Here is a 15,723-nt window from a genome sequence, read left to right as displayed (position 1 = left end):
AAGCCAAATGCTGTACCTGAACAGTATAAATTGAGGCTGTATGAGGATCAAGGAGAAATGTGTAAAATATTGAAGTAGCTTTTAGTTAAAACAGAATCTCAAGTTTCATTCTGAGTTCCATTCTATTCTATTCCTTATTTAAAAGTAAGTATCAACTTCTACTGTAGTACAAAGTGCCATTTTATTGCACTGTATATTAGTATGATCCGGTGTGGTAGAAATAATAGTGAATGAACTCCTGAAACAAATTTATTTGGCTGGACAAAGAAGGCATCAAGTTAAGTGAAATAAACTGTGGGCAAATGAGGATTTTTGGAGCCATGAGAAAAATAAGTTGATACTGCAGAAATGCCAGCTACAAATATCACATGTAGTTTGAACTCCATGTCACAGTGATGTAGGACTCTTTTTTTTTTTTTTTAATCAGCAGGGTTACTGACAGCTCTATATTGTTTCTTTTGAACTGCTAAAGGGACAGTACACTGTCCCTGTAACTTTACTTAATAATGTTATTAAGTATCTCACTTCTGAGGCATAGGTTCTAGAGGAGATGATCAATTTCACTGTTTTGCCTTTCCAAAATAAAACTGGTGAAGCAATAGAACCAGTAAAGCGTGACTATGTCTACCAGACCAAATTGAGCCTTCTGGTAGCAGTGGTGACACCTGTACGCTGATAGCTCTTATTTTTAGAAATAGCCACTGACTCTGGAATGAAGTTTGGACCTCAGCAAAAAGCAATTGTACACAGATTTAATTCAGATTAAATAATAGTTCTAATCTGGTCATTGACATACCTTAGTTTCTATGCAAGGTAGATGTTCTGCTCTCTAATAATGCAGGTCTGTAGATTAGTTGTTTGGGAGATGCTTGCTTGGAACTGCCTTTAACTGGACTGGTCACACAAGGCACCTTATTGCATGTACTCATCTTATGTTGAGTGTGTTTGCACCTTGTCTTCAACTTTGGATCTAACTTTTTGTTGGCATTGTGCTAGACTCTGACAGGGGAGTAGAGAGCCAGCCACAGCATGTATACCTGTTCCTTGAGGAGGGAAGGTGAAGCTGTTGAATGGAGATCAAATTAAAAGAAAGAAGATGCAGGGAATGTTGAGAGAAGCTGGAATTACTGTGGCAGGTTTCAAATCTAGACGAAAACCAGCTCCATCAAAGAACTTTTAGTTGCTACTATTTATTACTTTGTGCTTTCCCATACTACTTGTGATCCTTGTTCCCATCTTTTCTAGCCCATTTGCTGGATACATAGCCTGCTATTTGGTATTACTACTGGCTTTTCAGTCTTGTCTTTGCTTTACTCCATCAGCTGGGCAAAATAGTTTGAAAATAATGGACTCTTCTATGACTCTAAGGCAGTTAACTTCATTTCATTAGCTCTGAGTTTTTTGTTATTCTTCTTCAATGTTTCTTTTCATTCGGTTTGTACAAAGTGAGGAAGCTCATCACTACGTTCTTCAGAGCAGTGTGTTCATATGGTTATCACATGAGATGCTTCTAAGAGAACACTGAAGTAAATAGCACATACTGTCAGCTTTGTTAAAGCTGAAGTAACGTTCAACCACTTGCCTTCCAAGCCAATATGATTGACAGCCATATTCACCAGTTTAATAACCGGCAGTTGAATCTTAAGCTCTTTTTTTTCAGTCTTAAGTATGTTAGGCCCACATCAACCAACTCCCCAACAAAGCAACCAGTGTTGTAGCCATCTGCTGAAGTTAATGGGAAGCTGAGGGCTAGGCAGTGTTAAATGTCCATTACATTATTTGCATTTGATAATGATATTTGGCTTCTGATCCAGGGAAATTGCACCAAAGATGTATGTTAGCGTAATCTTTGAAAGACATACTTCCATAAGCTTTTCTTCCCTTTTTCCAAGACACCATCCACTACAGCTTAGGAGATGCATGTTTATATGTTGAATGAAGCAAGAAGGTTTTCCACTAACTTCTAGATAGAAGTTATTAGCTATAAAGCTTAACATAGCCCTTTTGGTGAAGAAATATAACAAGCATGAATAACTCTTGAGTTTTTCTGTCACTTTATCACATAGAGACTAATTTACATGTTAGAAACCAAAGTATTTCAACTGTTTACTGATTGATGTACACACTATTGGTTGAAGTACATTGTTCACTATTGTCATGTCCTTATGTTTTAAAACATATATGTTTTTATTCTCCAGTATTTTACCAACCTCCTTCATGATTTTTCCTTGTCATTTAAAGTTTTTACAGATGTAGGATAAAAAAACCCATGTATTAGAGGTTCTTGCTTTCATATATTGTTTGATCTTCAGTAAAGTGGTTTGAAATGAAGTTAGTTATCTAAGAGGCATAAGGCTCTCCCTTCAACAAATAATAAATTTGAGAGATGGAAGCTCTAAATCTGCTTCCAAAATCTTATCAGAAGGATTGCAATTACTTCACCAGTGCAGAAAGTGGCAAATTTTAGCAGGAGAATTTATTAGCACTTCAAGTACTGATCTTCCTTTTCATTTGCAAGTTGCAAATGTTACTCTTCTTCAGTGTTTCTTTTATTGAACATGGCTTTTTCAACTCGTTAGATCAGATATAGCAATATGGAGCAAGCAGCAGTTTGTAATTAATACTTCCTGTTAGATGGCACACTGATGTGATTGGAGGCCAAGGAAGAATAGCGTAGTTAAAATACTTGAGTGGCTATATACCAGTTTTGGTCAAGCAGTGGCAGAATACTTTACAGAATTATGACAGTTGAGGAAAACAGTTCATTGTCAGCTTGCTAGTGAAACTGAATGCTGTGGCAACAAGATTTTTTGGGAAATATTCATTAAAAATATAACACCTGGTCCAAATGTGAACTTATGTCCTCTTCTCTCACTAATGTTCAAGTAAATTATTCATGCATGAGCAAGCTGAATCCAACAGTTCTCTGAGGAACAAAGTCCTTAAAACAGTCAGACGCTTCTGGGGAGAGCTGATAGAAATGAATGAAGATTTTACTTTGAAATCCATTAGTAGAAAGAAACCAAGAGAAGAGGCATGCAAGTTAAAAACAAGTGCATTTCCCTGATGAAAATTCTCCACATTTCTCTTCCCATTGGGATAGTATCATGGGCTGGAGTTTTAGATTAATTGGGTGGGATTTGTTATCTTAATTGTTTGATGTCTCCAGTTCTTGTTCTTTATTGAGCTTTTCCTAGTTAGGAATTGATCAGTTAAATCTCCATGGAAAAAATAGCATTTTGGTAATAAGGAAAGTTTGGAATGCAAGACTAAAAGTGCTGTTGAGAATCTTTTGGATCTGTATTTTTGCAATTAATAAATGCTTTTGAAAAATCTTTGGTTTACCTAATGCTAGCTATATTGCTTGTTCTGGATGACCACAAATAATCACAGTTATTTTTCAGTCAGTGACAATAAACTGAATAGTTTTGAAAATTAATGTAGTCCCTCCTATTCTTTTTTATTTCTCTTAAAGTTTGTTTACCTTTTTGTTTACATGCTTCTGCTTCTTCCTCTCTCTTGCTTATCTTACAATATTCAGGAATATTCCAATAAATTTAATGGAATCAAAAAGGAATTGGCAAGAAAAGAGGTAAGACTGCAGTCTAAGGAGTGTTTATATTTGGATCCATAAATCTCTGAAGCAAAAAGTTAATATTTACCTACATGTAAAAGCAGCATAAGTATTAACAGTAGTCCTGGGAGAAACTAACTTCTGTCTAAATTTCTAAAAGCAGTACTTGCTTTCAGTAGGAACTTCTGAAGGAAACAATTGTCTGTCACTAATTATTTTAGTTCAGTGTGTATTTTCTTCAGTAGTATTGTTTAACTGTTCTTTTTATTATTTTGCATGTTGAACAGATGCTCAAGAAAGCTATTAATAATGTCAGAAGAATGGCTTCTCATCCAACATTACCTTATTGTAAGTTCAGTCTATTAAAGACTAAGTTATCTAAAGATTATATACTTGCTTATTAAGTTTCAGTGGTACCCAGTACTCCTACAGTATGGCAGGTACACAGTTGTCACAGTGCTAGTTATTTTGAGGATCTTGTGTTGCTGTGACATTTCTTAAAATTTTGGAAGGAACCTTCTTGTTCAGTTACTAAAACACTTGTGAGAAGTTACTTCTTCTGTTGCAGATTTGACAGGTGCTCAAGATGGTAGTGTAAGAATGTTTGAATGGGGTCATGCACAACAAATCACATGTTTTCGCTCTGGTGGGAATTCCAGAGTGACTCGGATGAGATTCAATTACCAAGGAAATAAGGTGAGTGACAGAACATTTCTCTGCTTGCTTACTTTTTTTATTTGAACAGAAAAAAGCAATTGTAGAGCAGCGGAAACGTCTGATTCTTCAAATCCAAAGTAGTTTCTCTGATAGTAGAAGATAACTGCTGTGTTCTTAGGCATGCAATGACAGCATAATTCTCAAGGCCTTCCTTTTCTGCTGCACGTTAAAAATGTTAAAATATATGTATAATATCTATGTACTAGGTTTTTATATATATAATATATATTAAAAATCCTAGGTCATCCTTTGTATATACTGTTAGTGTTCAGGTTCTCAAGGCGGGGAGCATGTACTATTTGGAGGATGCACTAGAATTTTTTGGAGCATTTTTTTTCTGAACCTTTACACATTATTGATGTCTCAGACATAAACGCATATGGACATAGCTACCACCGTAGTGGTATAGAGTGGTATAGAAATACTACAGCAGTTGTATAAACACTTTGAGCTCTTATGTAAACTGCTGGTTTGGTAGTTAACTATACCACAGCATAATGAAAAGACTAAAAATTTCTGAAGCCTTACAAATTATTGTAAGGCATGCCACTGTTTCCAAAATGGTGTGTACACTAGAGATCTTACGTGTTATTACAGTATCAGTGTGTATAGCAAATTAGACTTGACAAGTTGCCTTGAAAACAGCAGATGTAAAGATTCTGGGATAAAGGAGTGGGTTTTTTTGTGTTTTTTGTTTTTTGGGTTTTTTTTGTGTGAGCTATATGATGATGATTATGTAGTTACTCTTTATGTATGAAGTAAATGAAACACATTTTAAGTATACAATATAACTCATACATACGTATTTACAACTTTTATTTTTTATTTCAGTTTGGAATTGTTGATGCTGATGGTTATATCAGTTTATATCAAACAAACTGGAAGTGTTGCCCACTTACTGGAACCTCGCCGAAACCCTATTTGGTGAGCTGAAACCTAAACTGGCTTCAGTAAACTTGTGGTGTTCTTTTTCCTGGCTCTTTAGAGTAGTTGGAGTGAACCAGGACTCTGCAAAAACTTATATTGATTGAATTTTAGTAATATTTTGTTATGTGATCTGTTTGACAGAGAAGTTCTTAAATCCTGGTCAAATTTCTTAATTTGCAGATGCAATGTTAGATCTAAAATACTGTAAATGTTCTTTGATTTCAATAAAACAGGATTGGAAAGTCAACTTGAGTGAAAAGTGTATCGGAAGATAAACATATACCATTGTATGCTGTATTCTTTAAAAGGGTTTTGAAGCAGCCTGCTTTCTTGAGGAGGCTTAAGCTTTCATGCTAACACAAAATCTGTTTTTTCTTTATTAATACTAATTTCTAAACTGCAATTTTTCAGACCTGGCAGTGTCATAACAAAACAGCCAATGACTTTGTTTTCATCAGTTCATCATCTTTGATAGCCACAGCAGGATTGTCTACAGACAACAGGTAAGAATTTGTTAATTGCTGCTATAATAAAAAGAAAATGAAGTGAGGCTTTTTTAGTGATTCTGCTTAGAGAGTCTGAGAGCGTACTTCTGATCTCTCTCTTCCCTAGGGGAGGGGAGGAGGGAGGAGTTTGCATCTAAGTCCACAAAGCTACTAAAGATGATTCTATAAGGAAGCACAAATGCTCCATTCATGCTCAATATAAGCCTACCTTAATTTTTTTATATATTTTTTAATAGAGTTAAGGGATTGTCAGTAGCTTTTCAAGTCAGTTTTGATGAAGGAATAGCAAAAGCAATACTAGCATGCAGGTAAATTCAGCCACAAAAGACTGTGTCTTAACATGAATCCCTTATGAGAATAATCAACAGTAGAATGAATGTGTAGCAGGTATGATCTTGCAGTGAGTGTATAACTGATTTTGTCAAGTCCAGGACTAATAGCTTCTTGTTTGGGATTTAAGCAATGGAAGGTTTCTTACTAGGGAAAGTTAGAAATTCTTTAAAATAGACACGTAAGCAAAGGAAGTAGATGAGAGTAATTTGGAGTCAGCTCAAGGGTATTCACTTTTAAAGGTCGGTTTTCAGTGGTTTTGTGTATAGAATAACTTTAAAATATTCAGATGACTGACTTCAAGTGTTCAAAAAACTACTTAGAACACTTCTCACTGAAATAAAACATTATTTTTTCTATAGAAATATTTGTCTTTGGGATACTTTGGTTTCACCTACAAATAGCTTGGTGCATGGTAAGTAAAATACATCCAGCAAAATATTTGATCATGTTAAATACATGTGTGTGTGTCTTTATGGAAATGTTATTGTGGGAAGTAACTTGCATATTAGTAGCAAAGCATCTTGCACTGTGGATACATCATCACGAATTTATATTAAAAACTGATTCTTGATAAGTGGTATATGTAAATGCTCTATTTCATAGACATGAGCATCTTCCTTTGCATACCTAGTATCTCTGCATTATAAGCACAACCCCTGAAAGTTAGGAGTCTTTAATTTCTGTTCTTTTTAAAGATTTAGAGCAACTCCTGCTTATAGTGACTAGAGTATTGAGAAAATAGCTATAAAACTGTAAAAACTACAGTTTTTAACCACAGTTACTGTATTTGCATGACTATACATATATGTACACACCCTTCAAATCCATGTTCCTATGGCAGCATCTGTACTGATAACTTGGAGAGGGGCCACTCAGTTTTTCATTCAAGTATTAGACCAAATAATGATATTGTAAAGATAACATTAGATGTGTCCAGATGCACTCACTGTTTCCTTATAATATGTAAAGAATATGAGCAGATAAGCTTTTTACGAATTGATATAAATTTAATTGCCTTTGTGAAAATTCAGCACTTAGGGAAGCCATGATTATGGGAATAGATCTCTGGAATTATGGTTGTAAATAAACATACCAAATTTTTTTGAACATACTCATGAATTTTTTCCATGAATAGGTTTAGCAAGCACATGTGCAAAACTGATTTTTAGAGATGAATTTTTACTATTATGTTTGTAAAACATAAAGTCCATCTTTGATTTTATACATTCTCCAGTTTTGTATTTTCTTAGGTACTCTGCCAAGTGGTGGATTTTTTGATGCTTTTAGCATGTGTGTGCATGTATAGAGACCTACATACAGTATTTTAAAAAAATGCTTTAGAAGAATTAGTCTACTGTCATAAGTATATACCTGTTTGATTAGCCTACTTTGAGAGATGAATAACTAGATTTAAGTGGGTTTCATTATTTTTCTTATCAACATTTTGTTGTAATGAGAAAAGGAAATTCCATTGTCTAAAACTCAGAATAAGGCTGGGCAGAGGAGCTGCAAAGCCTTCTAAATTAAATTATAGTGAAACCTGAGGCATATATGAGACACGTGTGGAATTTCTAAACCTAAATTCAGAGAACAGTTTGAATTGCAAGTACAGTATGTTACATGCTAAGTATTAGGATTCACAGCATTTAGTCTCAGACATACTGGGCTTTGTTCTGGCAGCTGTAATCTTCATTCACTTTCTTTAGTTATGGTAACTAATGCAGCCTCACTAGGAGTGCATATTATCCAAACAAATGTGAAAAGCAGAAAATTTAAAATAGCCAGTGGAAACGGTTGTCATAGTCTATTAGGACAAGTAATTTAGGACTGAAAAATATTTATTGTCTTTTGTATGGAAAATGTATGCTTTTAAAATAATGAGTATTAGAGATGTGAGAAGAATCAATCTCTGTCAGAAACTGATTACAGAAAGGGTAAGAAGGAAGTTTTTTCATGCAGAAGGCAATTGCTTAGTTTGGAAATACTACAACTTCAGGATGTTTGATGTGAAGCTAGATTTAAATGTATGCAGTATTGCATTAAATGGACAGATTGTGTCCAGTTCCATTACTGTTTCAGAGTCACTGTAAACCTCTTAAACCCTACTAGAGGTTGATGGAAAATAAAAGTTAGTACAGTGAGTTTAAATTAAATTCATTTGCTTTGGCTTTCAGCTTTTATTTGTCATGATAGTGGAGCAACTGTGCTGGCATATGCTCCAAAACATCAGCTGCTAATATCTGGAGGCAGAAAAGGCTTTACTTGTATCATTGATCTTCGCCAAAAACAGCAGCAACAGCTACTCCAGAGTCATGATTCTCCAGTCAAAGCAATTGCTGTTGATCCCACAGAAGAGTATTTTGTCACAGGATCGGCTGAAGGCAACATAAAGGTTTGTTTTGTTTTTGTTTTTATGAGAGGGAGGGAGAACAGAGCTGATGATGATGTATAAGTTCAAATTCATTTTTAAAAAATTGTGAAAACCTTACATAGGTGTGGAGTGGTCAGATATGTCTTACATTCTACATTTGTCCTCAACTTTTGACATTTGCTAATTTAATTGTGAAACTTTAGTCTTGTCTTGCAGTCCTTCTTGCAATTAGAAATATTTCTTATTATAGAATATGAATATCAGTATTCTATAACTCTTGTCATTATAGATTGCTATACATCTTTTTTACAATTAGTGTCAAAGACAAATGCAATATGTAATTTAGTCCAATTTTTCCGTGACTGATTACTAGTGAGTTTTAAGATCATAGCAATTATCTTTACATTGAGGTTGATGATGTTTTGATGCTTTTTCAGGTATGGAGTCTGTCTACCTTTAATCTCCTTCACACTTTCATCAATGAGCATGCTCGACAGTCCCTCTTCAGAAACATTGGGACAGGGGTCATGCAAATTGAGGCAGGACCAGCAAATCACATATTCTCCTGTGGTGCCGATGGAACAGTAAAGATGAGAATCTTGCCTGATAGATTCAGTCCTTTAAATGAAGTGTTAAAAAATGATGTGAAGTTTATGATCTAATAGTTTTCTCAATACAGTGTGTAAAATTCCCCCTCTATCACCTCAAAAATACTTTTCCTGTATTAGCCAACAAAACAAATAGACCATGATAGCTCATGCCATAAAGATATTGCTTTTTTTGTTGTTGTTTTCATATTTATTACCTGGAGCTTTTAGTCCCTAACGCACTGATGCCTTAAACATTAACGAGGTCCTTCAGATTTTGATTGTTGCCTAAAATAAGCTATACATGACACTGAATTGTATATTTATAATATTCTTAAGGTGTTGCTGAAGTGGTTTACTCTTCTTGTTTTGGTAGTTATACTCCATCCTGGAGTGTACCATCTGGACATTGCTTTGCTTATATTCAGCTAGCCTTTCCCCAAAACCAGATCCAGATGGAAACTTTAGATAATGGTGTTCTTTCACTGTGGCAACCACTCTTTCCTCTAAACTCGTTCAGTCAGCCACAGATGAAAATGTATAGCTATATGTCTAGAAAAGAAGCAAAGCCTATTTCAGTAGATATACCTACTGTACCAGAAACTGGCCTAGCAAATGTTCATACTATGAGCCGCTGTCTCTCTCCATTCCTGGAATCCAGGCTGTTTACCTCTGCAATTCACCTGAACTCTTTCCTTTGATCTATGTTGTATGAAACTGAAGGATATTCTATAACTTGTCTTTTGTTCTATAGCTTGAATCACTGCCATCAGGATGGCAGACCTACCTTTTAAAAAGAAGTATATTTTTAACCCCAAACACTCCCTTTACAAAAATGTGTAAATATTAATGGATATCTTCCTATTGATATTGTCAAGATTGTGTGAAGCTTTAGTCTTGATCAAGAAATAGAGGAAGATGTTGCTTTAGAATATGGCATTAGAAGTTCTTTAAAGAATATTTATTTACACATCTGTAGAGAGAAAGAACTAATTTATTTTTACATTTCTTCTGGTGAGACTTTATTTAGCCCAAAGATGCTCAATTGATTTCCAGCACTTATGTTCCTGTTTTCTTGTTTGTCTGCTTTGTCTAAGTACTTTAAACAAAAAAAGAAAAAAAAAAAGGATAAAGAGCAAAGTACTTTAATACTGTTGCTCTTTGTACTGTATATTTACTTCTGGTATAAAATGAAAGAAAAATATATTGAAGAGGATAGATTTTTTTTGCCAAAATATTAAACTGTGTAACTTAAATGTTTGACCAAAATATTAATGCACAAAGCCTTTAATTTTTTTAATCAAAACTGCTTCTGTAAGTATTTTGAGTTGCTTTTCCTGACCTATTTCAAAACTTGAGAAAGCTTGATAAACATTTAATTTGTAAATTAGATGCAAGGCTGGGTTACTTGAATGCAAATGGTGTACTTTTTTGCTAAAAGATATTTTGTGAAATATAACATCAAGATATTAAATGTTTAAAAAAAAAGAGTAGGGGTTGAGGGGATAAATAAAGCATAGTAGAAATGAAGGGCTTGTAAAATGAACTTTGTAACATTCTCAGGATGCTTTTATCTTAAGAATATAAAATTGTTTAAAAAGATTTTGTAAATTGTATTAAGGTCCTTTTAAATGCATGTTTCGCAAGTCACAGTGCAAACACTAAGAAGGTTTTTATGCACGTTATCTGAACTTTCAAATTGTGCAATAAACAATGTGAATATTTTGCCATGAAGAAATTTGTGGCAGCATTTTCAAACTGATACAACCGTTCAATTCTAATTGTTCTTCCACAATGTTTATTGGTAATTGAAATCAAAATTGGTATTAAAATAGTTTTAAGTCCAGTGATGGACCAGAAAAATGACTAAAAGTAGCACCACCTTACAGAACGAACATGCCCGATGCATAGCTTGTATCTGCTCAGTGACTGAGTTTCTTCCTCTTTTTTCCTGTTAAAGAAGCAAAACTATGGCATTAGGAGTAACACTAACAAGAATCCCTGGAAAACCCTGACTTTGTAGTTGCTTATGTATATGCATTAGTTTTATGAATCCATTGAATTAATAGAAGTTACATTCAGAAAATAAAATGTACAAAATCATGAGAACATTGTATAATGATGTACTTGATGTTCTGTCCTTAAAAATATATATTTTGTTAATGTTAATATTTCAAGCTCGGCTTATTGGACTGGCAATTAAAAAAGCTGTTTTTCATCTGTAAACTGAGCAGATTTTATGTGGAATTTGCCAAGACATAGAATGTTGCCAATTTTCTGAGTAGAACTGCACTTTTGAATAGCCATTCCCTCCTTTACCTGGTGAACTCACGTGTATTCAGAAAAGAAATGACTAGATGCAGGCATTTTCAATAATGTTTGTAGTTACCATAAGCTACTCTCAAAAGTAAATTATGTAAAATCACAATGTATTTGCCACATCATAATCTTTCAAATAAATCCTGCAGAGACTCAACCTCCTATAATTCCATGTTGCTGCTACTTCATTTATAAACCAGATGTTTGTTTATATAATGTTCATTGATGTTTAACAACTATGCTAAGTCATTTTATTGGTAGCTTTCCTACAATGATAGAATCTAAAATGAGTCAACTTCTGTTGCCTTTAAAACTTTTTAAAGGGACACACTCAATTTGAAATCTAGTAATTGGGGAAAAGCAGAATTCAAAGCTGTTCCAACTGTTGCCCTTTCAACACCTTCTACTGATTTCTGCCTGTTGCTGTTTGTCACTCAAACAAAATGTTAATGCTTGCTACCCAGAGTTATATGCATGAAGTAGGCATATGTTCAAATCGAACTTTAAACACAGGTAAACATTATTTTAATCACTAGTAACTCCATGTTTGGAAAAAAAATAATGTTCTTTGTAGTTGATGATATCCCTCTTAAATACCACAGATTAGAATTTGAGCCTTGTGTTAATCTATGGAGCAATAATACATAATGGAGTCAGGTTTGCATTCTTTAGTTGCTAATTGATTTGGTTACCTCAGACAGCTGTGTGATCCAAGTTCTTCTCTGTTACTTTAATCACTAATTTGAGAGAGCTAAAACTCTGGCCATCTGGGTACTTAAACTGGCTTGCTGCTTAAGCTGTGAACTGATGTTTTGCTGGTGTTGCAAAATCTTTATGGAAGATGATGGTGAATGAAATATACTTACATTTTATTCCAGCTGTGGCATGTTTTGGAACTGCCCCCTGCTCCCAGTTACAGGAACTGAACTGTTGGGATTTCCTAGGTGAGGTATTCTTGGTTTTTTTGAACCAAGAATAGCACCACCACCTCTAAAGGGCAGGTTCAGCTCACTCATTCCATTACTTTCTAGGAAATGAAGTAATTGGTTTAATCTTTCTCCTTCCCTCTTTATAGCATCAGCATTTTGTATGTGGTCTTTTATTAAAATTCAAAGTGTTACTTAACTGACAGTTGTATTCTGCGCTTAGTGGTATTTCGTAGTGAAATTAGGCTTTTTTGTCACCTTCCTCAGTAATTTTTTAGCCCCTTCCTAATGTCATAAAAACGCGACGGGGCGTGGAAGGAGGAAGCTCTTTTACCTTTCCCGGTTACCCGCGCCGCTGGTACGGTCCCCGGCGCCCGGGAAAGGCAGCGCAAGCCTGGGGCGGACCCTGGGTCCGCCCGAGCCCCGCGGCGAGCTCGGAGCGGGGCCGGGCGGGTCCCGCCGCCCACCCCTTCCGCGGGGCGGCGAGGCGCCGCGCCCCGCCCCGCCCTCGGCGCGGCAGCCTCGCTCCGCTCGGCCGCGGGCGCGCCGCCGCCGCTCCGCTCCCTCTCCGCGCGCCCACAGTAAGTGCCGCCGCCATTCCGCGCCCCGGTGGAGGGGGAGGGGGCCAGCTCCGCCGCGCCGGAGCCGGGGCCGCCCCCCAGCCCGGCGCCCTCCGCGCCCCCCTCCTCAGCGCCGCGACGGGTCCGGGAGCCGGCGGGCGCCTCCCGCCTCTGCTAGGCCGGGGGCGCCTCCCCCGCCCTGCGCGGGGCGCGCGGCGGCGGCCGTTGAGGCGGCGGCCGTTGAGGCGGGCGGTTGGCCGCCCCGCGCGACAGGTGGCGGTCGTGCGCGGCGGCCCCCGCCCCGCCGTGCGCGGCGGCCCCGGCCCTGGCGAGAGCCCGCGAGCTGCTCGCGGCAGCGCGGGTCCCGAGGCCCAGCCGTAGCCGCCGCGGGTGCGGAGCCGGCGCCGGCGCCCGGTGCGCTTCGAAGCGAGGGTTTCGACGCGAGGGGAGAGAGGCGGCGACCGGGGTGAAACTCGCTCGGGAAACGCCTGGCTGCGGCAGCGCTTCTGGAGCTCGAATACAGCCCCCGCGCGCTGGGCAGCCTTCGGGTCTTTCAAAGCCTTGCAAACTTCACGGTTTAACAGCGTGTCTTGAGAAAAGCTCTTGAGGTGGGAACTGTCCAAAACTGCTTATATTGAGGTTTTTTTTCTTATGCAATACTGCGTTTAGCTGAAAACTGTATGCCAAGTTTTTTTCTTTTTTTGAGGAAGCCTAATTGCTTATCTTCTTTTTGTTGCTCTTACCCAGACAAGGAGTCACTGTTGTACTTTCAAAAGTATTTCCGTTTGTTTTCATCCCAAAGTATTTCTGCATTCAAAACTATTTATCTGAACTCACTTAAAAACAGATTTGTAGCTTTTAAGGCAGAAGGGACAGTTACAGTAACGTACCTGAATTCTACGAAGTACAGGTCAAAGACTAACTTTTTTCAGATACATGAGTTTACTTTTGAAACATTATTTGGTAAAATTGCTGCTAGTAAAGTTAGTACATGTATTATTTACATGTTGCTAGTGAAGAAGATTTATCATAGTTCAGTGCAGGTGTTTCCCGTTGAGAAATTTGCAGTCAAACTTTGAAGATCTGTGTGCCTTCATGTGCATGTGTTGTCGACTTGACTTGAACGCGTGTGTGTGCTGGTCAAGCAGAACGCAGTCCAGGCAGCGTCGCCGTCTGTGCACGTGCTGTTCCGGGTATATGCTCTTTTGCAAATTATTTTGCGTAACTGGCTACTAAAGCTATTCAGGTTATAAACTGCCCAGTCAAAAAACTGTCGGAGCAGTCTGATACACCAAACAAGAAGGCAGATTAGCTATCTATTGTACCCGGCGCTTGGATTAACAGCTGCCAGCTTCGCTTAGCAGCTCTCGGTCAGAAATCTGCTCTGAAAGAGAGTCGAGAGCCCCGCCTGGGGCTTGCTGCCCTTTTCGAGCAGGCCGGCCTTCGAGCTGCCGCGCACCTAAGGTCCGAGCGGGGTGCGGGTCTGGCGGGGAGCGAGCTTTGCTAGGCTGAACCTCATCGCTCGTGGGCATCGCCCTAACGCTCGCTGCAGGTTGCAGTTTTTCATTCGTAGACCTGAAGCGGGTATGGCAGGGGTGGTGCAGGTCAAATTGCAGGGTATTTAGAAAGATCAATGAGAATATTGGCACTGTGCCTAGGTGAAGTCCCCGTTCTGCCCATTTTTGCTGTTCCCGTGTTGGGAAATATGTTAGATCCATGGATGTTGTTTAAAAACGTGGAAAAGTCATTGGCTTTTACTACACACTGTTTATAATTATTCCATTTAATGAAGTTTCATGGAAATCTGTATTTCTTTGTGGTTTAAGTTTCTTTTTATTTCTAATTTGCAATGATTAATGAGCCTTTTAGTAAGCTTTGGAGACAGTGCAACTCTGAGCTATTATAGTTTAAGGTTAGGTTGAGTGCAATCTACTCCTGAATATGCCATTTATATTGTTATTATGTATTAAAAGTACAAAAGGTAATGTTATGTATTACAGACACAAATACATGACCCAGTACCTCATGTTGTATGTACAAATTAACTTTTATGATTAAATCATTTTAAAATGCTGTTAATTGGTAAGAGAATAAAACAATCCTGAAGGGAAATAGCAGCTTAGGAGAAGGGTTTTCAATGTTCTTCACTTCTTCTTAACAGAGGTCTGCTTCCTGAAAGTTGGGAATCATCTATAATCTGCCAAATGAAACACATAAAAATTTGCTAAGTTTCTAACTAGAAGTTGATGGGGGGCAGGAGGGGAAATCCAAAATTACAGACTTTTGCAGTGGAAGGAGAACCAAGACCTTTATTTGGAAGACAAAATGTGGAACATACTTAGAAGCAGGAAGAAGGAATTAAGATATTCTAATGCATTCATTTACTTTTTAATCTGAAAAAAAACTTTACATGGCACATCGTCAAAATAAAAGTTATGGCACAGATCTTTGTAGGAGCACAAAATACTCATGCTTGAAATGGAAGTTGCTCGCTGTTTGCACTGATGACAGGAAGTGAATTGCTTCTGTTAAGTAGTAACTAGCATAATTTGACTAAACCTGGGTTTTAGTGTACTTTTTGACTTGATCTAACATTTTGAAAAAGTACTCTTTAAATGCTTCCTGTTAGGATAATTATTATTGCTTTATATGATTGCTGTTGATGAATGCCATCCTTGATCAACTTGTTATTTTAATATGTCAAGACAAGTCCTCGAAGTTGTACAGTAAAATGCTTGATAATCTTTGATGCAAACAATGTTTCTCTACAAATTATTTGTATACAAATAACAAAATATGGTATGTAAACTGCAGGCAGAGAGAAACTACAACATCTTTATGAGAAATTTTCTTTGAAATTGCTGATACGTACTTACTTGTATCTCTTTATAGAGATTTTTGCA

The 15,723-nt window shown here is 37.4% G+C and overlaps 2 protein-coding genes across 7 annotated transcripts in view; both read left to right on the top strand.

Annotated features, from left to right (window-relative positions):
* Positions 1 to 11,501, top strand: part of DMXL1 (Dmx like 1) — an 85,143-nt gene extending 73,642 nt beyond the window's left edge. For 4 of the 5 annotated variants that reach the window (XM_062600548.1, XM_062600546.1, XM_062600549.1 and 1 more), the window contains 8 exons: positions 3,542 to 3,592; positions 3,862 to 3,922; positions 4,143 to 4,270; positions 5,123 to 5,215; positions 5,630 to 5,721; positions 6,417 to 6,469; positions 8,232 to 8,449; positions 8,866 to 11,501. In XM_062600548.1, the coding sequence (XP_062456532.1) occupies positions 3,542 to 3,592; positions 3,862 to 3,922; positions 4,143 to 4,270; positions 5,123 to 5,215; positions 5,630 to 5,721; positions 6,417 to 6,469; positions 8,232 to 8,449; positions 8,866 to 9,090 (921 nt within the window). In that variant the 3' untranslated portion in view covers positions 9,091 to 11,501. The remainder of the gene's footprint in view (positions 1 to 3,541; positions 3,593 to 3,861; positions 3,923 to 4,142; positions 4,271 to 5,122; positions 5,216 to 5,629; positions 5,722 to 6,416; positions 6,470 to 8,231; positions 8,450 to 8,865) is intronic. The other variant, XM_062600547.1, reaches the window with a different exon arrangement.
* A 1,271-nt stretch (positions 11,502 to 12,772) lies between these two features.
* Positions 12,773 to 15,723, top strand: part of TNFAIP8 (TNF alpha induced protein 8) — a 65,553-nt gene continuing 62,602 nt past the window's right edge. For both annotated transcript variants that reach the window (XM_062599124.1, XM_062599125.1), the window contains exon 1: positions 12,773 to 12,841. The gene's annotated coding sequence lies outside the window, so the exon portion shown is untranslated. The remainder of the gene's footprint in view (positions 12,842 to 15,723) is intronic.

This window comes from Rhea pennata, chromosome Z (assembly GCF_028389875.1).
Source record: "Rhea pennata isolate bPtePen1 chromosome Z, bPtePen1.pri, whole genome shotgun sequence".
Lineage (NCBI taxonomy): Eukaryota > Metazoa > Chordata > Aves > Rheiformes > Rheidae > Rhea > Rhea pennata.
This window is presented reverse-complemented; position numbering and strand designations above follow the sequence as displayed.